The 24,972-nt window shown below is 36.6% G+C and overlaps 1 protein-coding gene across 6 annotated transcripts in view; it reads left to right on the top strand.

Moving 5' to 3' along the window:
• sipa1 (signal-induced proliferation-associated 1) overlaps window positions 1-24,972 on the top strand; it is an 84,466-nt gene that overhangs the window by 27,932 nt on the left and 31,562 nt on the right. For 4 of the 6 annotated variants that reach the window (XR_010899193.1, XM_067424800.1, XM_067424723.1 and 1 more), the window contains exons 2-10: window positions 7,454-9,097; window positions 11,815-11,939; window positions 12,924-13,112; window positions 15,241-15,415; window positions 16,573-16,676; window positions 17,050-17,207; window positions 17,287-17,890; window positions 18,874-19,148; window positions 20,457-20,834. Coding sequence is in view for 5 of the 6 variants with exons in the window: in XM_067424800.1 (XP_067280901.1) it covers window positions 7,978-9,097; window positions 11,815-11,939; window positions 12,924-13,112; window positions 15,241-15,415; window positions 16,573-16,676; window positions 17,050-17,207; window positions 17,287-17,890; window positions 18,874-19,148; window positions 20,457-20,834 (3,128 nt within the window). In the remaining variant the exon portion in view is untranslated. Of the gene's footprint in view, window positions 1-726; window positions 991-7,453; window positions 9,098-11,814; window positions 11,940-12,923; window positions 13,113-15,240; window positions 15,416-16,572; window positions 16,677-17,049; window positions 17,208-17,286; window positions 17,891-18,873; window positions 19,149-20,456; window positions 20,835-24,972 lie in introns of those variants that run through there. The other 2 variants (XM_067424844.1, XM_067424651.1) reach the window with 2 other exon arrangements.

Below are 24,972 nucleotides of genomic sequence, written 5' to 3'. Positions count from 1 at the left end.
ACAGTTGAGAGCATACAGAGGCTGCAGGATAATCATATTGACATTATTAAATATTTAGGATGTTTGATAATGCATCCTAAATGTTTTATAGTGTAAACATAAATGACAAAAAAGAGATGTCACATGAAAAAAGCCCAATAATTAGCGGACCTGTGTAGGTTGATGAAAGCTTTGTGCAAATTTGACAGTCTCAAATGTCATACCAACAAAAGCTGTAGTAGCCTACTAAATTTTCTATGGAATGTCAGAAAATTGGAAGTGAAACTAAAATTTAAGCATGTGGAGTGAGAATGGTGTCTCAGTATCAGAAAGAGGAAACGGACAATTTGTCAAATGCACAACACAATTCACACTAAATGTTTCAGTTAGTTCTCGAAAACACAGTGCTGCATGTTCCTCATAATAAATAAATAGGCTAGATCAATCTTGGCTATTTCTAGCGAATAATTTATTTAATGCATTTATTTAAAACATTTCGGCTTTTACAATCGGATGTCTGGCATTCGATTCTGCTGCATTTGCTCAGGGTGCGTTTGCCCCTAAATCTGCAGTGGGGAAAAACGTCTATTTCAAGAAAGGAGAGTGTGAAATAAGATCAGGACACTCGCTGCTGTACCGTTTGTGTGTGTGTGTGTGTGTGTGAGAGAGAGAGAGAGAGAGAGAGAGAGAGAGAGAGAGAGAGAGAGAGAGAGAGAGAGAGAGAGAGAGAGAGAGAGAGAGAGAGAGAGAGAGAGAGATGAAACCGTCAAATCCTCGTCGTTCACCTTTAAAATACATCACCGCAGTGCTCGCGTATTGGAGCTTCACTGGCGCGCGCATCGGAAGGGCTCGCTGCACCACTGCACCTGTTCTCGAGGTTGCAAATCACAGGAAGTCGCCGTGCAAAAACGGCATATTCGTCGAGCTTGGTTTAGCATAAAAGACGTCAGTTCGACAGGAATTACGCGAGGGAGACGAGAGACTAGACAGCTGTCAAACATCGCTTTGTCGGTGAGTTTCATTCGAGACCGCTATTTTATAATGCGAGTGACACAAATGTCACTGATGCAATCGGCACGAAGACACTAGCAGCGTCCTGTAAGTGAGAAAGGATGTGCTCGTTTTCTTCTTTGTTCATTCGGTTACTTCGTCCTGTTCCGGTTGGCATGTAGCGGCCAATGATTCATATCGTTTTCTAATCTGTGCGAGCAGCCTTTGTTGTTATTATGAAATTGAATTGCTCATAAACACTCATGTTATTGTAAAGAGTACTATTTGTGAAATAATCATTTTCTGTAGCGTAAATGAGTCTGTTCAGAGGCAGGGAGATTATTGTATTCACACAGCTCTCACTGCACATACTGCCCTTTTTGGCCAGATTTGGATGAAATTTAGTGCATGGATGCTCAAGAATGAAACGGCACATCAGCACAAAAACGATGCTGAGAAAGACATGATGTAGGGGCGGTTCTAGGGTCAGTGGATATTCAGGGTTTAGCCTAGACATCCGTGGATGCGTGTAGAGCCATCTATTGATTAAATGCTGGAACATGATAGGGCCTATAGCTACTTTATATAGGCTATAATGTTAAAGGTTTTTATTTATTTTGATTAGGTCCAACATGGAGCTAAAACGAAATAGTCTCTAAAAAGGTTGGTGGGTTTACCAAACTTTACGAAGCTCATGGCATTATAAATGTTTTTTTCAAAAACCCCAAATGGCCTGAATTGTGTCCAAGTGTGCTTAATGTTTATGAAATATTAGGTGCTTTCTAAAATATGGGGGGGGGGGGGGGGGGTCATATTTATTTATTTAAATCATTTTGTTGGCACTTTGCTGGAATTGGTAAATGAGCTAAATCAATGTTGTGCATTACTGACAGAAATCGATGTTTATTATTATAGGAATAATGTTATGCAATGTTTTAAATGTAACATTTTGAATAAAGAAATTAGTGCTGTCAAATTGGTAAATCGGAATGAATCGTACACAAAGTAAAAGTTTTTGTTTATATATATTATAATAACAAACACACACACATATGTATACAGTATATATATATATATTTTTCATGAATATATTCATGAATGAGTGTGTATATACATAATAATTATACACAGTACACACACATATTATGTAAATACAAACTTTTATTTTGGATGTGATTAATCACAATTAATCGATTTGACAGCACTGATATAAATAGGAAATGTAAAAATGAAATTATACTTTTCTATATGGTACTTTTACATGAAACTGAAACCACCAGTAGGAGGCGGCAAGTCTTCAGCGAATTAGCATTACAAATTCAAAATTCATTCACATTTCTACTATATAAATGACCCAATTAAAATACACATTCATCTTCCCAGCGCTGAAGTACTACCCCTTTTAACGAGCCATAGAATTATTCAATCAATCAATCAATCAACTTTATTTATATAGCGCTTTTACAATCACGATTGTGTCAAAGCAGCCTCACAGTGTCAAACAGGATAATATTGCAACAAAATTCGATTTGGCTGTACAGTCGTTCTGGAGAAAACAGTGATGTTATCAGCTTATTTTCATTTATCATATAGCGACAATGTTGGCATATCAGTATTATTGTTTATAGAATTAAATAAAACCTAATTCAAAAATTGTATTTGTATAATTAGTTGAATAACTTTGATCATAATTTTTGTGTCCCCAACTGAGCAAGCCAAGCCAAAGGCGACAGTGGCAAGGAACCAAAAGTCCATCAGGGCGTGATGGAGAAAAATAAACCTTGGGAGAAACCAGACTCAGTCGGGGTGCCAGTTCTCCTCTGGCCTATTAACACACCGTGTATGATTATTATTCTGGCAACCTTACAGGTCAGAAATCATATTAGATTGGAATATTCAAAATTTCAGGGTATCACAGAAGAGACGGATTTATTTAGGATGGGGCGTCGATTACACAAGAGTGTGAATACATGAAAGATCGGAATTATTGCGCCGGAGACGGGTTTTTTGAGCATGTCATGCCGGTGAGGCAAATTTCGGAGGAGACACCAATTGACACGGCTCAGCAGACACTCCAGGATGCGTATTAATTCACTGATTTGTTTAAACCAGCTGATTCATTCTGGAATGGAGCACCATGCAGGGAGATGCAACTATTTTACTTTGTCCGTAACTATTTCTTATTCGTTAGATAGAGCAAAAACAGTCAAAATTGACAATACAGTTAAAATTCTAAATAAATATCACCTTATTGTTTATTGAACTGTTGTATTAAAAATAAAATAAAATGCTATTGCGCTGATATTCTGGAAAACAGCTCTATTGCTTGTGTGATATTTATTTCCTATATCAAATTATATAAACATAAAATACAATCTCATATAGGGAAAAATCATATCTTCAATTTTGCAGACATTTTTAGTAATTTTGCAGGCTTTTTCGACCCCGAACAACGCTATTTTAAGCCATACTCACTTGAGTTAATGTAGTAGGGTTTAAAAGGGTTAGCTCATCCAAAAATGAAAATAATGTCCTCAACCTCATGTCGTTCCAAAACCACAAGACTCTCGTTCATCTTTGAAACACAAATTTAAGATATATTTTTGTGAATTTTGTGAAGCTTAGTGTTGTGAACACTGTTGTTACCTATAGCTGGCTGTCACAAGTGAACGCTGCTCGGCTTGATTTGTGTGGTGGCTATAACGAGGGATGCAGAAGTTATGTATATAGAGATAATAAAGATGTATCTTATATATATCATATCTGATAATAAAGAAAATCCACTTATGACTTAGAAAAGGGTAGCCTGACAAGCTAGACCCACATCAAGATGTTTGGTCTGGAAACTCAGCATTGACAGGGCTCAATCTGAGGGCAGGATAAGCGGTTGTCTTTCAAACTCCCTCTGCATGCGATAGGATAGCGCTACAACCAGTCACAGCAACTTGAAGCGGAGCTAGTAGATTAAACTTTCGCCGTATCCAGTCGGCAAAACTCAGAACACATCTTCCCTTCTTAAGAATGACTTCAGTGCAGTTCTTTGTTCTTTTCTCAGAGAAAAATATGTGCCTTGTGTGACACTATAGTGCCTTCGATGGGAAGCCATTTTATTTGCAATGCAATGTTGACTTGTAATCCACTTAGTAATTTGTCTGAATCGACTTCCATTGTTTTGTTTAGCTTTTTATTTTAGATATCCGTAATTGATTTTTTTACATTATCTGTAATTAATTAACTGTAATTAAACTATAATTCAAATATAATTAGTCAAAATTAGATTGTAGTTACCACTGTAACTGTAATTCCAATTACAACTAGTCATAATTCAATTTTGAGTATTCAGAATTATATTTAATTAAATACATTCAAAATAATATTGTCAAATTAAAGTTTATTAATATATGAAATAATTAAATTAAGTAAGAATTATTATAGTAATCTTAAGTGAAAAAAGCTGGCAGTGTTGCCACAGTTACTTTGAAAATGAAATCTGATTACTGATTACTCCTTTAAAAAGTAACTTAGTTACTTTACAGATTACTTGATTTTAAAAGTTACTAAAGCCTAGTTCACACTGCGCGATTTTGAACCGATTTTGGCTCGCCAACGGGTTTTGTAAAATCAAATGCCCGAAATGCCCCAGATCATAGGCAAATCGGTGCTCGTGCACGCGAGTGACAGTCATGCAGTGTGAATGATCAAAGACGCGATCAGAGAGAATCGCAGACGAGTCGGCGACACCCATGAGATATTTGGCATGCTAAATATCTGGACCTGTCGGCGACTGAAACTCCTGCTGTGTGAAATGAGTTCTGACTGAAAATTACATCGGCGATGACCGACAGCCAATGAACGAGTGAAATACAGGGCAGCGGAGGTTCAGAGAGGAGTTATAGAGCAGAATATCCATATTTTAATAGATATATTTACAATTCTATCAAACAGAAACAAAGTTCAAACATATGCACATCCAGCCGCAGCAGCAACACAATTCAAAACTTTAATTAAATTTAATTTGTTCTTTAAATTTAATTTTGTAATCTACAATAGTAATTCTTACTAGTCAAAAGTGCATTTTAGAGCTCTTTAGTCAACTTATTATGGCAATTGAATCTCATGAATATTAATTGGGGCCAGGCGGTAAAGCGGTGTGTAGTGAATAAGTCTGGCTGATGTCCTTGTGCAGCTGGAGTTAAAGTAAATGGTAAATGGACTGCATTTATATAGCGCTTTTATCCAAAGCGCTTTACATTTTTGCCTCACATTCACCCATTCATACACCGACGGCGATGTCAGCCATGTAAGGCGCCATCCAGCTCGTCGGGAGCAGCTGGGGTTAGGTGTCTTGCTCATGGACACTTCGACACTTGGTCAGGTGGAACCGGGGATTGAACCACCAACCTTCCAGTTTGTAGACAATCTACATGAACCACTGAGCCACTGCCGCCCCCAGAAAAGCAGTTTCAGAGCATTTACGCCATATCTACTTTATCTCTGCGAGTCGGCTGAACTTAAGTGATGGATTATATAGTGTTTTGTCTATCCTGGGCAAAATTTGGGAAGAAAAAGATACAAATTATTCAGATAAACGTTTTGTTTTTCTTATGATGAAATGTGATATGATTGAGCTCTATAATAGGAATTAGATCGTTAATCGTTAAAAAATCACGTTCTTGATTCAAACACCTACGTGCTCTTATTCCTAAATGACTACAATTCGCCAGTGTCACTATTATAACTTTGACAAAATCATTGCCTCTGACCCAGAGCGATTGTCATGTTTAGGTATGAAGCGTCAATCTTTTTTAACAACACAATAGCCTATAATTATCTTAATGTAAAAATATTCAAATGATCACAGAATTGCTGGGATAAAAGTTTCTGATACAAAAACTGATGTCTACAGAAATGATAAAAAAAGAGCAAATCACCTTGTAAGTAACTTGACACTTCAAATAAATATTTTATCAATTAAATTGTTACGCCAATAAGTGCTGACAAGTAACTGTTAAAACATATATGTCATTAAGTCGAATGACTTAATTCATTAAATTCAAGAGATTTGTTCAAAAACGATTCATCCAGTAATGAAACAATTGAAGTATGTATGAATCACTCATTCAAACCGATTAAAAATAATAATAGTATAGTAAAGTAAAAATAGTAAAAATAGTAAAATAAAGAAGTATCATTTAAAGGTGCTATATATATAGAGAGAGAGTTTATGGGTTGTTTGAACAATGGGCGCCATAATAATTTAAATAAGATTTTATTTGCTTTCTGAATAAACTACTGTACATAACTTTATGCAACAGAGTAGACTGGGGGTCTGAATGTTTTTATGAAAACAAAGTTTCGCTTATCGGGCAAGTCTTTGGATATTAATCTTCCTCTCCCTCCTTTACCCAACAAACCAGAATGCAGAGATAGAGATCCTGTGTAAGAGTGTGTGAGCAGACTCAAATCATAAGGCAAAAAAACACAAGACAAGAAAATCATCATGCACAATGGGCTAAAACCACTGGCAAACAATGTTGATTTTTATGAGTATTTTCCAATGTATTGGCAAAGTTTTCAGGAAGCCCCCTCCTGTTGTGAGCAGAGTAGCTATTGTGCAGGTCAGCTGGGTGGATGTGGTCTGATGTACGGCATAGTCTGTATGCTATTTTTGACTGAGAGGAAGTGTATAAAAATGAAACCTGTTCTACCTTAGCAACCACATCATGTTTGTGCTGACATTTTGATAGGCCTGTGATTTTCTTTGTTTTGTTTTGTTAGAATTAGGCCTGTGATTATTTTTGCAAGACATACAGTATAACTTATTTGTTAAATTTATGTTTGTGTCAGGTATGACATGTCCGAATACACACATAGATGTATACATTCTATGTTTCTTGCATATTATAGAAAATATGCAGAAAGCATTGACGTTTTTTTGTTTGTGATTGTTGTTTTAATTGTTAGCAGGCCCTTGATCCAAACCCGATTGCTTATAGTTCTTTAAAACAAATCATTAGTATGTCAGTGTGTGTATTTTGGGAATGGGGCACATTTGGTTCCGTTTTAATTTGGTTGTTTCACCAGAACAGAGAGCTGGATTAGCGATTATTAATCTTTTTGGTAAGTGGTAGGAAGACCAACCAGCTGTCTGTGTGTGTTTGAGCTGCACCCTGCACTGACCTAGAGTGCCGCTCAATGCAGATGCTTGTGTTGCCTTGGTTCACCAGTGGCTACGGAAGGTTAGCACTTTTTGAGTTAAAGTAGGTGAACATTTATTACAGTGTATAAATAATGTCAAGCCATTGCAACTAATATCCACACAGATCTTTGCACATAATAAGGTATACAAAATTGACCACAGCATCTAATGTACTGCCATAAAACCTAAGCACAAAGTGTCATTTACACACACAAAAAAAGCTATATATATAACATCTATTATTATGTACAACCTATTAATAACCTACATGTGATTGTGTTTCAGGAATTCAGTGGAGGATGCAGCCGTGGTCTCTAAGGGCACAGAGCTTGAGGTTGGCCATGAACGGAGAGTCGCAACGAGGTGTACCTGACTCAGAATAAACCAGAGTGGGAGTCTATAGGAGGTCCAACTTCAATCAATCCGCATACAATCATAGTCAGTCTTGCGGGGGTTTTCCTATACCATTAATGACCAGAGTACTGTTGCGTATTAGAATTTAAGATGGTTAATGAGAGATTGAAATCATATCTGGAGCCTGTGTGGCTGTTATTTTATTCCAAGGCAGAAGGTTGTGCTCAGCCCTTCTGAATATTTTAGTGGATGAGGAACCTATCGAACAGAGCTCTGCTGGCAGTGCTGGAGAATTTCGGTGTTCATGGCTAGAACATTTGTGTCTGTCACTTGAGTTCCTCAAAAACTCCTGACTTATTCACACAGATGCAGTAATTTGGTTGGAGAAGTAAGAAAAAGGGGCAAAGGAAACTGAATAGTGAGAGCTTCCCACAAATTTAAATCATCAGGGCAACATGCAGTCAGACGATCTCTTCATCCGTAAGTTCCGCAGGCAGAGTCCACGCCCGCCCCTAGCCAGAGTGAACTTTGACTCCAAGCAGGATGGAGGTAGTGTGCGGACAAGAGTTGTGGCCGAATGGCCCCCCAGGAGAGAGGGAGAAGGAACAAACAGTGACATCGTCACACCCAATGCAGCTGCACTGAATCTGAGGACAGTGGGTCGTGGACACATAATGCAGCGCAGCAACAGTGATGTTACCCTTGGCGATTTGGATTCAACGGGGCAGGTCGGTAGAAAGTTGCTCCGAGCAGTGGGGGACAAAACTGGGACTGCCGGGCAGGGGGAGTCTCTCCATCGAGAATACGGCAGCCTCTCCTCGCTGGAGCGACAGACACATTCCGTAGATCCTGGTGCCCAAGAACAAGGGGCTCTCAGCCCTAATGCCTTGCGCTTCAGAGATCCATTTGTTCTTCTGGGACTGCAAGAGGCACTTCCTGAGCTGGACGGCTTGTATCAAGCAAACTGTTCTCCTCCAGTAGACACTTCAAAACCAGTCAAGCCTCCAAAACCAGAGGGACTCAGTAAGAAGGCCAAACCGTCCCCTTCGCAGGCCCCTCAGTTTTTCTGTGAACAAGTCCCAGGTGGTGCTTGGGTGCGCAATTTTGCACACTATGACGTACAGAGCATCCTCTTTGACCTGTCAGAGGCTGCCACCAATCGGGACAGTATTGGGCGCAAGAAGAACATCACATCTGGTGCGTCAGCTGCCTCTCAGCTTCGTCCACTCTCGCAATCCACACCGTCCTCAGTTTCTCAGGGTGGAGGGGGCAGCACAGGAAGCGGGACTAGTTTGGAAGACGTAGAGCAGTCTTTGCTGGATGAAGGAGATGGGAACGATAATGATCTCCTGCTCAGCTGTCCTCACTTTCGGAATGAGATGGGTGGCGAGGAGAGCGTGGGGCTTGGCCTGCACAGCAGGTGCAGGTGGAGGAGTCTTCAAAGCCCCAATGATGCTGTTTCAGTGTTAGAGGAGCCCAGGGAGAGCCACGTCCAGCCCCAGGGGAAAAGTAACTACTTCATCGAGCATGCAGACCTTGGGGCTCGTTACTATCACAAGTACTTTTACATGAAAGGTAAGGGTTTGTGTATGTGGCAAATCACTTTTACTTGTTTGTTCTTTTTGAAAAAAACACATCACAGCCATTTTCATTGCTTATACAACACTTTCAGAATAAATGTGCAGAAATTTTACTTTTAAGGGTACAACAGCTTGGATGTTAGTGTTAAAGGAGTAGTGCCCAATCATATTCCTAGAGATCTATCTGCCTGCAAATTTAAGCTCTAACTTTGATCAAACAGCTAATCTGAAGCAGCTAATTAAGCTCTTCCGGAACACTTCATAATTATAGGTAGGTGTGTTGGAGTAAGGTTAGAACTGAACTCTGTAGGTAGGTAGATATCCATGAACAGAATTGGGCAACCTCTAGGGATGTCTTTATACCTTATTTACCCCTAAAAGTTTGATAGTACTACCTTAAGGGGTACTACTACATACTGTGTAGCTACTCTAGTCACTTATATGGACCTTAAAGAGACATCTTTGTGCATTATTTACCTAGGTTAGTACCTTAATAGTAACCTTAAGGTAGGGGTTCCCAACCACAACCCAACACTAAATGACTGCATCTGAAAACTTAGGCAGCTTATTCTGCAAGCAATGTTTGTGCACAAAGGTATCTCACGAAACTCCAGGAACATGGTTGGGAACCACTGTCTTAAGGGTTACTGCTATATATTGTAAGGCACATGTCAAACTCTGTTGCTGGAGGGCCACTGTCCTGCAGAGTGTAGCTACAACCAGGTCCAAAAAACCTGCCTGGAAGTTTCTAACAAAGCCACTTGAAGGCAAGGGAAGGAGGTGTTTTTTTAAAATGATGTAAATGGAGGAGAGGCTTCACTACACTGAATAAACCTCTTTTGTGAGGAAATAGCTTGTCATTTAATGACTCGACATCCCCTCAGTAGTCTTTGTGTTTGCTCTTAAACATTAGTTTTGGATTGATCTGTTTTCTTTGCAAATGTTCACAATGCTTTTGCAGATAAAGTATATAATATGGATAACATTGAATAAATTAGATACTGATTATTAATCACTCAAACCCCTTTATCTAAAAGTTTATACGTAACAGCCGGACATGCACATCTGTTTGTAGTTTCTTAACACCTTTTTATTAATGTTTGTAGTTCCAATCGAATGTGCAGTGGGTTGGGAGCAATAGCTGTTATAGTGTGCATGGACATGCACTTTGAATTCAGGAAAAGTAGACCATACTAGTATCTCTGGAGTACTTATTTCAACATACTACGATTTGGGGACACAGTAATTCTAATTTCGAATACTATTTAGGACAGATAGTATGCAAATTGGGACGAAGCACATCTCTGTTTCTAGCAATCCAGAAAACCTTGATTAGCTAGTTCAAGTGTGTCCCTCCAGGAACTGAGTTTGACATCCCTGCTCTAAGAAACTAATAATCACCTTTTATGGGTAGATGAGGTTTCTTTAAGCCCCGGTGACAAGCTCTTTGTAAAGGTGTAGCTTTTGCACTTTTATTCTGGCAGTGTTGGAACCATGTCTGTTATTGTTATCTGTTATCAAACCAACATGCTGTTATTGTATTTCTTCTTGTTCTTTTGTATTTATTTGCCTTCTAAGACCAATATTTCTGACTGTAAAGGTCCCTGCCAGTCAAATGTAAAAAATGTTTTTTTTTGTTTTTTTTTTAAGTTAAGTGAATAACATTCAAGTGGACTATTAAAACTGAATATCAGTTGGGCTGAACAAAATGCAAATTGACCCAGACCAGTCCAACAGATGGCGAAACAGTCGCCATTCACATTTAATGCAGAGAGTGGTTGAGAAACATTCTGTCTTAGACTTGCTTTTATGAACAATTGAATTTGCTTTTTGGTGATAAACAAGCCAAGGAAAATATTTTTAAGTTAAAATAGTAGACTTTTGTGTCTGCAGTGGTCAGGGAAACTGCTTGTCTAGATGAGAATGCAGATTATATTTATAATATAAAAAAATATTATATAAAAATAATCAAAAGTCTGCCTCTGTTCAGTTTCTTGATATATAATTGCATTTTGCTGAGTATAATTGAAAAATAACTCTTACAAATATATTTTACGTATGCGTTACTGCAGTGCTTCTCTAACTGGGGGTGCAGAGAGAACAGATCAACAATTTTGATGACTCATTCTCCACTTCAGAGTATTATCAGATTTTCTGTGAAATCAAATGCTAGGATAGGATTGCAAAGGATGCAATGCACAAATATAAATAATATTTTTTTTTAAATACACATCATCACATTACCAAAAGATATTATATGTAATGTGAATATCAATATGCGTATTAAATCCAAAAGGGGGGAATCTATTAACCTAGATTTTTAATACAGTGGCTGTAACAAGCTTTCAAGTGCAGCTTTGTCAGGTTGTGACATAGACAAAGCGCTATTGGCTATCTAGTTCTGAACATGGACATACAAGACATTAGCACAAGTCTGATGTCCAAGTATGTAGAAAAAAGCTCAAATATTGCAGGTGGAACACAATTCAATTCACTCAGACTCTTGATCAAACAGTAATTTTTACCATCATGTATGCTTATTCTGAGGCAATACACTGTGTAAAGGTTACACAAAGATAGTTTCCTCTTAATCTAGTGTTTAATATTCTGGTGTTTGTTTATATTGTTGTCTATTTATTTATGTATTTATTTACGGCATTTTATGTTAATTAATAACATTTTGCATAATATCTTTTCCTTCTTATAATCCAGACCATCAAAATTTCTTTGGCATCGATGAGCGTTTGGGGCCGGTGGCTGTCAGTTTTCGCAGGGAGGAAAAAGAGGGATCAAGTGGGTCCCAGTACAACTACAGAATCATTTTCAGGACCACTGAAGTAAATACAAGACTCTCTCACACACAGAAGAAGTCGAAGAAGACATTTTGAAACCTTTTCACTCATTTGTTTAAAGGAATTATATCCTATACTTTATCATTTATTTATTTTTTCCTTGAGATCTACTATGTTGCAACTAATTTCCATTAGAAAAATTGTCAGAATTGTGAAAATGTTCCACCCTCTGTCTTTACACCTTTATTGATGGTTTGTTTTGGTCACAAGAAAGGTCATACAAAAGTGTACAATTTCATTTATTTTCCTCTTTCTTAAAAATATTTTTAAAAAAACTATAGCATTACATTAAAAAGACTGTAACTCAATACTTTATATATTAATACACTGTAAAAAAATATTGTTGATTTAACTTTAAAAAAAGTAAGTAACCTGGTTGCCTTAAAATGTTGAGTTCATTGAATTAAAAAAATGTAGTTGATACAGTGAAGGAAATTGGTTTAATAAATAGAAACTCAAAATATTATTGTATCTGAACCACATAAATAAAATAAATGTTGTGATAAATCATGAACATTTTGAATGTTTCACTGCATTATTGCAAATAAAACTCAATTATGCGTATGCTTACAAAATCTTTTAATGCTATTTGAATAAAGGGTGATGTAAATTCTCAAAAAATTGCATTGTATTAACTCAAATTTTTAATTTCAATGAACTTAAAATTTTAAGGCAACCAAGGTAACTTTTTTACAGTGTATATGTATTCAACTTTTGACACACAGAAAAATAATTGTTTAGGTTTTTACTACAATGACCTTTTGGGAGGAAAAGGTTCATTTCAAAATGAAACCTTTTTTTATGAGGTTTTACAGCTGCAACCTTTACTTTTTTAAATGTCTTTATATAATTATGAATACAACACAAATTTGATCAAATTTGGAGAATATATATGATTTAACCCCTTTTAAGTCTACATTATGTCTTTTGTTCTCATTAATTGGTGTTGTCCCTGTCCTTTTTCTGCAGCTGAAGACCCTGAGAGGTTCAATCCTGGAGGAGTCGGTTCCCTCCGCAGCACGTCACACAACGCCACGTGGCCTTTCTCCCAAGAGACTGCTGGAGTTTATTTTGCCTGATCTTAACCTACATTGCCTCAGACTGGCCTCTACATCCCCTAAAGTCAAAGACACACTCCTTAAACTGGATGAGCAGGGGGTAAGTGATTTTACACTTACATTGAGCTTCTTTCTCTAATTCTGGCAAACTGACATTTTGTATATATATATATATATATATATATATATATATATATATATATATATATATATATATCAATGTTAAAAATAGTAATTTTTTTGGAAACCCTGATACACTACCATTTAAAAGTTTGAGGTAAGATCTTTTGTTATACAATAGAAATTAATAATCAACAAGGATACATTTAATCGATTCAAGTGACCATTAAGACATTTATAATGTTACAATTATTTCTTGTTTAAATAAATGATACTCTTTTGAACGTTATATGTATCATAGAATCCTGGAGGAAACATTTTTTTATCACTGTTTCCATAAAAAAATTAAAGTAGCAAAAACTTTTTTAAATGTTGATAATAAGAACTATTATTAATAATTGAACACCAATAATAATTTAAAGTAATTGAGAACTAAATCAGCCTTTTATAATGAATTCTCCTGAGCCCCTAAGAGGTAAAACATATTAAATAATAAGTCAATGGTTTTAACATTTTAACATTTCTTGCAAATGTTTTGCGTTTTGCCCGAGAAACTTTGCATCCACTCAAAATTATTGAGTTCCCAAATTTGCGTTCCATCACAAAACTTTAGTGTTCTTTGCGAGTAAATGTAAAGATTCTAGGGGGACTGAAAACATTTTGTGAGCTAATGCAAAGTTTATTGGTGGAACTCAAATTTGTGAGTGAACGCAAAAGCATTGGCAAAAAATGTTCCTCTCATCTCAATTTTTGTTTTTAACATATTGTTTTAGGGGCTCTGTAGATTTCTAAAGGATCATGTGACACTAAATACTGGAGTAATGATGCTGAACATGCAATTACGCAAAAATTACATTTGAAAATTACACTTCTTTCCAAAAAAAAAAATCTAAATTATTCCAAACTTTTGAAAGCTTTTGTGTATATATTTAGTGTTTATGCATATGTATGTGCACAAGCTTGAAAAGTGACATTTTCCTCAATGTCACTATATTTCTGAACTGACTGTAAAAAATAAATAAATGTATATATCATAAGATAATTTGATCTACATTGCCTGCTACATATAATAAAGACAGGGTTGGGAAGGTTACTTTTAAAATGTTTAGATTATAAGTTTTATAACTTAATCTAAATACTTTAAAATGCTTTGGAATACTAATAAGGTATGTAATATAAAGGGACCACCGAACATACTTGGTTATTAGTTTCTAAAGCACAGTACTAAATAAAAAAATACGATATTTAAACAAACTAAGATGTACACATCACCCTGTTCAAAAGTTTTCACCTCCTGCTCTTAATGCATTGTGTTTCATGGAAACTTGTTTCTGCCACTAAATATAAAAATAAAAAAGGTAATTGGGACCTTTTTTATTTAACATTTCTGACTTTTTTCTTTTTTCTTTTCAATTGCGAGGTTGCATCTTGCAATTGCAGGTAATAAAGTAAGAATTGCGGTATATAAACTCACAAATGCGTGTTATAGTTAGAATTGTGAGATCAAAATTAGCAATAAACTTTTTAAAAAAATGTTTTATTAAAGTCGCAATTCTGAGAAAAAAATGTATTTTCCCCTTATAATTGGACATTATAATTCATAACTGTGAGTTTCTCACAATTCTCAGAAAAAAGTCGCAGTTCTGAGATTGAAAAAAAACAAAACACTGTGAGATAAAAAGTTGCAATTACCTAAACATTAGTGGATCATCCAGAGAATGACAGACAGTTAAGATGTAAAGGTATGTACATTTTTTAACATGGAAATTTGTCTCGCAAAGTATATGTAATATATTATGCTACTAATTGTATAATATATAATATTATATAATATATAATATACTATTATGTGAAATAGCTTATTCAGGACAGTACTAATAAAATACAGTTACTTAGATTTTGTATTTTAAATAAATAACTAAGTTACATGCATTCCGGTACTCCTCAACCCGGCATATAGATGACCTTTAAGTTAATAGACAGACTAAAGGCAACAAAAAATGAAGTATACTGGTACACTGGTAACATGTCTGAAGTTGGCGTTTGAAATGTGTCATTGCATCCTTGTACACACGCATCCTTGTTAATGCTTGTGTGTGTATGTAAAGTTGAATTTCCAGCGTAAGGTGGGCGTTATGTACTGCAGAGCAGGACAGAGTACTGAAGAGGACATGTATAACAATGAGAGCGCTGGCCCAGTGTTTGATGAATTTCTGGACCTTCTTGGAGATAGAGTGCGACTCAAGAGCTGGGAGAAATACAGAGCTCAACTAGACACCAAAAGTGAGAAAAAAACCCTCAAAACACAAACATACACACACACACACACACACACACACACACATGTTGGTATATGTGGTTTACAGGGACTCTCCATAGGCGTAATGGTTTTTATACTGTACAAACCGTATTTTCTATCCCCTTACACTGCCCCTGTACCTAAACCTACCCATCACAGGAAACATTCTACATTTTTAATTTCTCAAAAAAACATAATTTTGTTTGTTTTTAAGGCTATTTGAATTATGAGGACATATCAGATGTCCTCATAAATCACATTTATAGTATAATACCAGTGTAATACCCATGTAGTTATACAAATTTGTGTCCTCATAAACCACATAAACAGGCTCACACACACACACACACACATACACACACACACACACACACACACACACACACACACACATTTGTTTTTGTGACATATGGGGAATTCCATAGGCGTAATGGTTTTTATACCTTACAAACCTTATTTTCTATCCCCTTACACTGCCCCTGCCCCTAAACCTACCCATCACAGGAAACATTTTGAAAAGTGAGGACATGGCCAATGTCCTCATATTGCACCTTCTCCTTGTAATACCTATGTCATACCTATGTCGTTATACACATTTGTGTGTTCATATGTCACAAAAACACAAACCCAAAAACACAAACACAAAACCCCCCCCCCACACACACACACACACACAAACACACGCACACTTGAATAAGTGGTTTTCTGGGACTTTCAATGGGTGTAATGCTTTTTATACCAGACAAACTGCATATTCCATCTTCCTACACACTTTTGTTCAGAATAAAAATGAAAAACAGTTTAGTATGTTTTTAAGCCAAGTTTATGTTGTAATACCCATATCACTATACAAATTTGTGCCTTCAAAAACCATATAATAAAAACATTTTCATGTTTTATGGGGACTTCCATAGACATAATGATTATTATACTGTATATTATATCGCCTAACCCTACCTCTAAACACAAACCTCACATAAAACGTTCTACATTATTATATTTCCAAAAAATGAAACATATGAAACATATGTTATGTATGATATGTATGTAAGCTGTTTTCCTAATGGGTACCAAACAATTTGCTCACAAAATAAAACATTCTGATGTGTAATAATAGTGTTTGTGTGTTTATTATTTGCAGCTGATTCCACGGGAACACACTCACTGTATACTCGCTACCAGGATTACGAGATCATGTTTCATGTCTCCACCATGCTTCCATACACAGCCAACAATACACAACAGGTAACTCACAGAACCACAGAACATCCCATTAAAATGGACAAAATAGTAAATTATTCACATAATGTTCTCTCTCTTAAAATGTAAACGGGTGTTAATGTCAGAATTACCATATATGTCCAAGAATTGTTGTCTGTCAAGTAAAACAAGAGCTTTTTGATGCAGTTCAGTGCTATTTTTATTCCAACCGTTACTCCTGATCGGAGGCTTCCATAAATATTTAGCTTATAACTCATTGTATTTAGAATAACATAATTTGAATAATTCACTACATTTAGAATGTCATCCTGCTTGATCCTGCTCAGTCAAAGTTAACTAATAGTATTTTTGTAAGCATAAAATCTAAGTTTCTCTTTTCTCTATTTTTCCTTTCCAGTTACTGAGGAAGAGGCACATAGGGAATGATATTGTAACAATAGTCTTCCAGGAGCCAGGTGCTTTACCCTTTACCCCCAAAGCCATCCGTTCTCACTTTCAGCATGTGTTCATCATTGTCCAAGTACACGAGCCCTGCACTGACAACACCTATTACAGGTAAGAGAATAGACAAACACACAAAAAAACATAAATTGTTACCAAAAATGATAAATATCTTTATCTCCACCTTTCTCAGAGTTGCGGTGACTCGTTCCAAGGACATCCCTCTCTTTGGTCCTCTCTTCCCTAAAGGTGCACGCTTCCCGCGTTCTCCTGCCTTCCGTGACTTTCTCCTTGCCAAAGCCATTAATGCAGAGAACGCAGCTGAGAAATCGGAAAAATTTCGCTCTATGGCCACACGCACACGACAAGAGTACCTGAAAGACCTAGCGGAAAATTACGTCACGACCACACCCATCGACTCTTCCACCAAATTCCCACTGCTGTCATTGGGCGGGAAGCGCAAAGAGAAGTTGAAGGGTGCTAAAGGCGCAGAGCTTCATAGCGCAGGTGCTTTAGTGTGGGCCGTCACTGTTGTTCAGGGCGGTGAGAGCAACAGTCTTAGCCTGTCCTGCCTGCTCGGCGTGTCAGCGGAGTCAGTCGTTCTCATCGAGCGATCCACTAGAACAGTCGTGTTCAATTGCAGCTGCCGTGATGTCATCGGCTGGAAGGCTGTGACTGAGACTGGAGCTCAGGGGGGCCTTTGCCTGGATATCTTCTACGAGAGAGGCGAGGCAGTGACGGTCACAATGTTGGACAGTCAAGTTGAGGATATTAAGGAAGTTGTCCAGAGGCTGGAGGTGAGATTTAATGCAGTATGCAAAGCTATATTACTTATAGTTTATTAATAGATTGGTGTTTCTTGGCAACACATTATTGCAGTAGACATTCAATCAGATGTTTTGATGGGGTAAATTCACTAAACTGCATCAACATGAGAACTTAAAGTGCCCCTATTATGCTATTTTAAAGGTATCCACTTTAGTTTTCTCAAAAAGAAATTTACAGCATAACCTCTTATCTCACATTTTTATGAAACAGTTAGATCAAGGATCCGATCTCTCTAAACCCCTCTTTTCCGAGAGCCTCCTCTGCTCTGATTGGTTGGATGGCCCAATCTGTTGTGATTGGTGTACAGCTTACAGTGTGTGTTGGAAACACATTTTCTATTACCATACCTGAATTTCAGCTCCAGAGGCTTTCTCAATGATAGCGTAGATTTTACCGTACAAACTATTACCGGCCTCAGCTACAACTAAAGTGTTTAAGGGGGGATCAAAGTAGATGTAGTTTACAGACAGCCAGTGAAGACTAGAGGTGCACATTATGCAAATTTGTTACGTAGGTTCGAGCAGGAAGTAAGACTGGAATTACTTGTGACTTTTTAGGCAGCTCAGAATCTTTTTTTTTTCCTTTTTGGAAGACAATAATTAATTTATTGCACATTTGGATCTTTAACCTTTTACATTCACAAACAGCTATATTACAAAATCAGAATAAGTATAATAGAGGCACTTTAATCCCATGAATTGTTAGCACAATGGGATGAGGGATTTGTTTTAAATGGATAGTTCACCCTAAAATAAAAAATCTGTCATTTACTATGAAACTAAATATGGTTTCAGATTACATCTTGATATCATATACAACACTTATTCTTACCAAAGCTGCAATTATTTAATCAAAAATACCATACAAATAATAATATTATCAAACGTAAGAGCTTTTATGATATGCAGTATGCCATTTTAACATGCCGCTTCTAAACGAACTCCCCTGGTAGCTGGTAACACGAGGCTGTGAGGCGCGTGAGATCACACCCCTGCGGGACGGAGTAGGTCAGCCTGGCTTCCTGATGAGCGAGGAAGGCTTTGTAACTGAGCTGCAGCGGTTTGGATATGCAGAGAGTGGTGGGCTCCAGTTGGGGGCTCGGGTTGTTCGTCTCTGTGGACAGGTCTTGGTACACCTCAGCCAGGAAGAGAGGAGCCGACTCCTCCGCACGGCACAAAAGATCCACATCACAGTCATTCCTCCAGACGAGAACGGGAAACCACGCAGGTAAAGGAGGTGATGGCTTATTTGTATGTGAAGGAAGAGAGATGATGCAAAGCACTCATACACTGCAGTGACTTTTAGCAAAAAGTGGGCTAGTAAAAATAGTAAGCAGGGAGTGGAGAATGGAGACCAATAGTATATATATATATATATATATATATATATATATATATATATATATATATATATATATATATATATATATATATATATATATATACTAATGGTGGACAGTGATTTTTCAGAGTTTTGAAAGAAGTCTCTAAGAAGTCCTAACATTTTATTTAAGGTACAATTCTCGCTTTTAACTAGTTACTTATTTCTTGGAAATTGGTTGTTTATTGGTGCATATAAAGCACAAATGAATGCTTTATTTTGCATGACCTTATTCTACAGCCCTTAATCCTAAAACTGAACAACTACCTTATTAACTATTATTAAGCAGTAATTAGGAGTTAATCGAGTCAAAAGTTGTATTTAACAGTTAGCTAATAGTGAGAATCCAACCCTAAACTAAAGTGTGACCGAAGTCTCTTATCCTCACCAAAGCAGCATTTATTTGCTTTATTTTTATTTTTCATTTAAAATGACTTTCTATTTAAATATGTTTTAAAATGTCATTTATTCCTCTGACGCTAAGCTGAATTTTCAGCATCATTACTCCAGTCTTCAGTGTCACATGATATCTAATATGATATCATGATGTTCTAATATGCTGATTTACTGCTCAAGAAACAGTTCTTATTATTAGTTTAATGTTGAAAACAGTCATATTTCTGGTCTATATCTATCTATCTATCTATCTATCTATCTATATATAGAGAGAGAGAGAGAGAGAGAGAGAGAGAGAGAGAGAGAGAGAGAGAGAGAGAGAGAGAGAGAGAGAGAGAGAGAGAGAGAGAGAGAGAGAGCACTGTCCCTAGGGAGGGAAACAGATGGACAGAGAGGAGAGGAAAGAGCAATTGAATGAAGGACAGATTTCATTGTATTGTCAACATGTTTTAGTCAGTGTTTCACCAGCTGGCCAACTATCATTCATTTCCATAATTCTTATTGATGGATCTAAACCAACACACACTCATTTGTCCAGCTTGGGTTAAAACGACATTTTTTTAAAATCCTATATAAAGCAACTTACTCAGCATGATTTATGTAAGTATTTGATTACATAACATACTTCAAAAAAGAAAACCAAAATAGAAGCATTGATCTTTTCACCCATGACTAACTGTGCTGAAATAAATAAGCTGAAACTTTGAGCTTTTCTTCACTTTCTTTTCCCTTTTATCTTGCTCTTGTGTCTGAGTTCAGGAGTTTCTCTGAGCTTTACCAGAAAGCCATCCAGGATGCAGAAAGCAAATCCGGAGAGGGGCGATCGGGTGAGGCCTGGGTTCTGGATGAGGACGATGATGAAGATGGTGATGAAGGGGAGGAAGAGGAAAAGAAGGAGAATGAAAATAAGATGTACGAAAGTGAATCATCTCCAAAGCAGGAACCACTTGGCGCACAGATAGAATTTCCAGAGCCCGTGGATACGGATTCGCTCCTCTCCCCACCCAGCTTGCCCCTCTTGCGGGCGACTTCCCTGCAGGACAGCATGAAGAGCCAGAGCCCAGAAATCACCCCTGTCTCTATCACACGGAGCTACTCATTAGAAGGACATCCCCCATACCAGGACATCCTTGAAGGGTATACTGATTTCTGTTTGCCTACGTCTGATTTCACTATAACACTTAATTGTTTACTCCTAACAAACAGTTCAAATCAGTTCAAATTAACTTTTATCTATAGTCTATTCTATAGTATTTATTAATATTTTGTGGAACACTTTACAATAAGGTCTCATTTGTTAACATCAGTTAATGCACAAACTAACAATGAATTTTTTTTTTTTTACATAATTTATTACTTTGTGAATATTTAAAAATGTTACTGTAATATTCATTGTACTTCACAGTGCATTAACTAATGTTAACAGATTCCATTTTTTATCTTAAAAAATTATTACATATTTCTGATTTATTTAATTTAACGAAATCAATGTTTTAGTTAACAATAACAGCACTGTTACCACACCTGCCAATGGCCATCGATTCTTTTGTATATTTGCCACAATTTGGCGTACATTTTGCAAACAAACTACTGAATGAGCAGTGCTAATTAGCTATTAATTTGGTCACACTTTATATTAGGTTTCTTTAACTACTCTGAACTGTGTGCAATATACTTATTGTATTTATACTGCACTGCAACACACTTCAGCTATTGTGGTAGGATACTGGTAAGGTTAGGGACAGGTTTAAAGGAACACACCCACTTTTTGGGATTTTAGCTTATTCATCGTATCCCCCAGTGTTAGATAAGTTTATACATACCATTCTCATCTGTGTGTGCCATATCTTTGTCTGATAACATGTAAATTGGAAAATGTTGGCGTAATTTTGTCACTTATTGAGCAGTAGGCAAGATGGAGCCGTTTCCCTCTAGTCTTTGTGCTAAGCTATGCAAGCGGAGGGTGGGTCAGACAAAGTTATGGCACACACAGAGATGAGAATGGTATGTATGGACTTATCTAACTCTGGGGGATACGGTGAATAAGTCCCAAAAAGTCCTTTAAGGGTGGGTTATGGGGTAGGGGAAGGGTCAACAGTGTAATTATAGATGTAATTACAGAAACATTGCATTATATCAAATTATATATTTAAATGTTAGTGCACACATAAAGAAACTTTATAAAGTGGGACTATTAATTCTAATTCATCACCTGTGATGACTGGTTGTTTTGATTCGTACGGACTTGATTTGACATTTTATAAGAAATTGACTGTTGTCTTGTGTTGTGCTCTAAGTGCATTCTTTGAAAAGTTCTAACACCAAGAAATGTTAATGTAAATGTAAAGGTTTCACCGTTGGTTCTTTGGTTACCCTTGAGAAGAAGAAGTGCACTTGATTGTGTTGAATGTACACTTGTAGTGTACTTTAAATCTTAAAAATATATAAAAAACTGTACTTGCAGATAATATAATATTAATAAAATGCAAGGCCACTTAATTGCACCTAAAAAACTCTTGTGAATATGGACCCTATTTTAACGATCTGAGCTCATAGTCTGAAGCGCAGGTGCACTTAGGGCATGTCCGAATCGACTTTTGCTAGTTTAACGACGGGAAAAATGGTCGGTGTGCCAGGCGCATGGTCCAAAAGGGTTGTACCTAGTCTCTTAATAAGTCATGAGTGTTTTTGGGTGTAACGTGCAATAAACCAGTCTCATCTTTTCCTTTCCCTTTAGAAGCCAGTTGCGCTTGCACTAGGGATGTTAATTTACACAAATTCCCATGATAGATCATCAATTGGATTAACAATCAATTAATCGTTAGCCTTAAAACAGCAATATGCATCTACAGCAGTGTATTATAGTCAGCAGCATGACATGGTGTGCAAATGCTGCTCAAAACGCCATGTTACGCACCAAAATTAATGAGAAGGGTTTTTAATCTAAATAAGGGGTTAGATTGTAAAATGAGTCTATGTGATTGATCATTTAATTAAATTACTTTAATAATTTAATAATCAAATATAACAACTAATACAACGTGTCACCAACACTGCCACAGATCTGTTATTCAAAATGTGTGGACACACTCTTCCTGAGATAATACGCTAAAAAATGGCAACTAAACCCAATTAATTCACAATCATTCTTAAAATAGTGTTTTCATGAATGTTATGTAATAAGACAGTCCCAATCAGAGTTCTTATTAGTCATGCATTGCTGTTTTAGCTGTGCGCACTGATGCTGAGGCACTGAATAAAGATCTGAATTTACACTGAAGCTCTTTGCATCCTATATGAGATTAATCAGATGTATACAAAATAAACATATTACAAATTAATTCTGCACAAAATGACACGAATGTACAAGTGAAGTTGAACTAAGTTACGTGCTATTCAGAATGCCTGTCTCATGTTGTCCACACGCTCTTCCTGGAGCAACGTGATGAAACTAAACCCAAATAATTCACAATGTTTTATTACAATATTAATCTCTTTATAATATGATGTAATATGACAGTCAGAATTGGAGCAGACTGGAGCTGCATGTGCTGAAGCTGAAGATGACCACTGGCACTCTTTACTAACTCTCTAATTCTTAACCAAAGAATTAAGAATGTGCACCTGCCTATAGGCTCATACTAACGTGCCCTTTTAATAACACAAAAAATTCATTTTGTTGGTCAATGGCTGTGCTGGTTTTTCAGACCAGCACACCCACAGATGAACAGATGGGCATGAGTGCATTTGCTATTTAAACAACGTGATGCTGGACGTGAGACATGAATCATATAAAGCAATAGTGTAGACTTGAAAATGAGCAAAAAAAACTGGGTCGGGTTAAAACAAGCTACAAGCGTTTGCGCCGTACACGCCCTCGTGTTGCACTTGAGTGTATGATAGGGCCCTTTTTTTCTTAACACACTTAAGTAAACTTTGTAATGAATTCAAATTAAAAGATTTGGACCACTTCATATTAGGTGGTCTTAACTACTATTCCAATTAGCCACCTAATATAAAGTGGGACCAAAGTTGGAATGTACAATTTAAATCATTATGTTTAAATAATGTTTTCTCACACTTTAAAGAAGTACACATATTTCGATGTGTTGACTAACACTAAAACACATGTATAGTACATGATTATTATTTTAATTTGAGTGTGTTATTTCAATATTACATTTAGGTTAGTTCATATATTTAAATGTAGTAAATTGCTACTTGCAATTGCAAATACATCTAAATACATGCCATACAAGTGTCAATAGAAATTACATGAAATCATATTTGAATTGTACAATAAATTTTTGTCAGAGCATTCTTCTTTATATTTCATAATCAATAGAATTAATTATGAAATTGCATATAAACAAGTCCTCATTAAGTGGTTCAAAAAAGTACTCTAATAATATATATTTTTTAATTCAGAGCAAATGTCCCGACACGTTACATTCAGTTCACAATGACGTATACTCTTTCAAATGATATTATTTAAGTACTCTTTTTAAAGAATGATAAAGTATACTTCTTTTTCACAAAGGTAAGCAAGAATTTGCATGACCCCTTTAATTGTATAGCACTTATAAACAGACAACACTACACTCTAAAAAATTCTGGGTAAAAAACAACCCAATGTTGGGTTAAATATGGACTAACCCAGCCGTTAGGTTGTTTTAACCTAGCAATTGGGTTGTCTTAATCAAATATTTAAAAGTCCCGTTCTTCGCGATTCAGTCTTTCAAACTTTAGTTAGTGTGAAATGTTGCTGTTAGAGCATAAATAATACCTGTAAAATTATAAAGCTTAAAATGTTCAATGCCAAGTGAGATATTTTATTTAACAGAAGTTCCCTTTCAAAGCCTACAGCGAACGGCCGGTTTGGACTACACCCCTGCACTTCAGTAATGACGTCACTAGAACCGTTTGTTGACTAAACCTCCGCCCACAAGAACACGCAAAATAGGGGGCGTGGTCTTGTTGCTCTCCCACGTGGAGAAAAGCGAGCATTCAGAGCTTGCATCTCCCCGTTATGGTAAGAGGCGGGACCTTTCCGGGCAAAGTGTGCTAAGCTTCTGTCCAATCACAACACAGGAAGCGCTGGCCCAATCAGAACTCGTTACATGTTTCTGAAGGAGGGACTTCATAGAACAAGGAAATCATCAGGCCGTTTTTAGGACAGAGTTTTTATATTGCACACTTTAAACATAATCAAAGCTTTGAAAATACGCGAAGAACGGGACCTTTAAGCCAACCGCAGGATTAAAACAACCCAATC

This window comes from Pseudorasbora parva, chromosome 1 (assembly GCF_024679245.1).
Source record: "Pseudorasbora parva isolate DD20220531a chromosome 1, ASM2467924v1, whole genome shotgun sequence".
Taxonomy (NCBI): Eukaryota; Metazoa; Chordata; class Actinopteri; order Cypriniformes; family Gobionidae; genus Pseudorasbora; species Pseudorasbora parva.
Note: the sequence above shows the minus strand (reverse complement) of the source record. Positions and strands in the feature narration are given on the sequence as shown.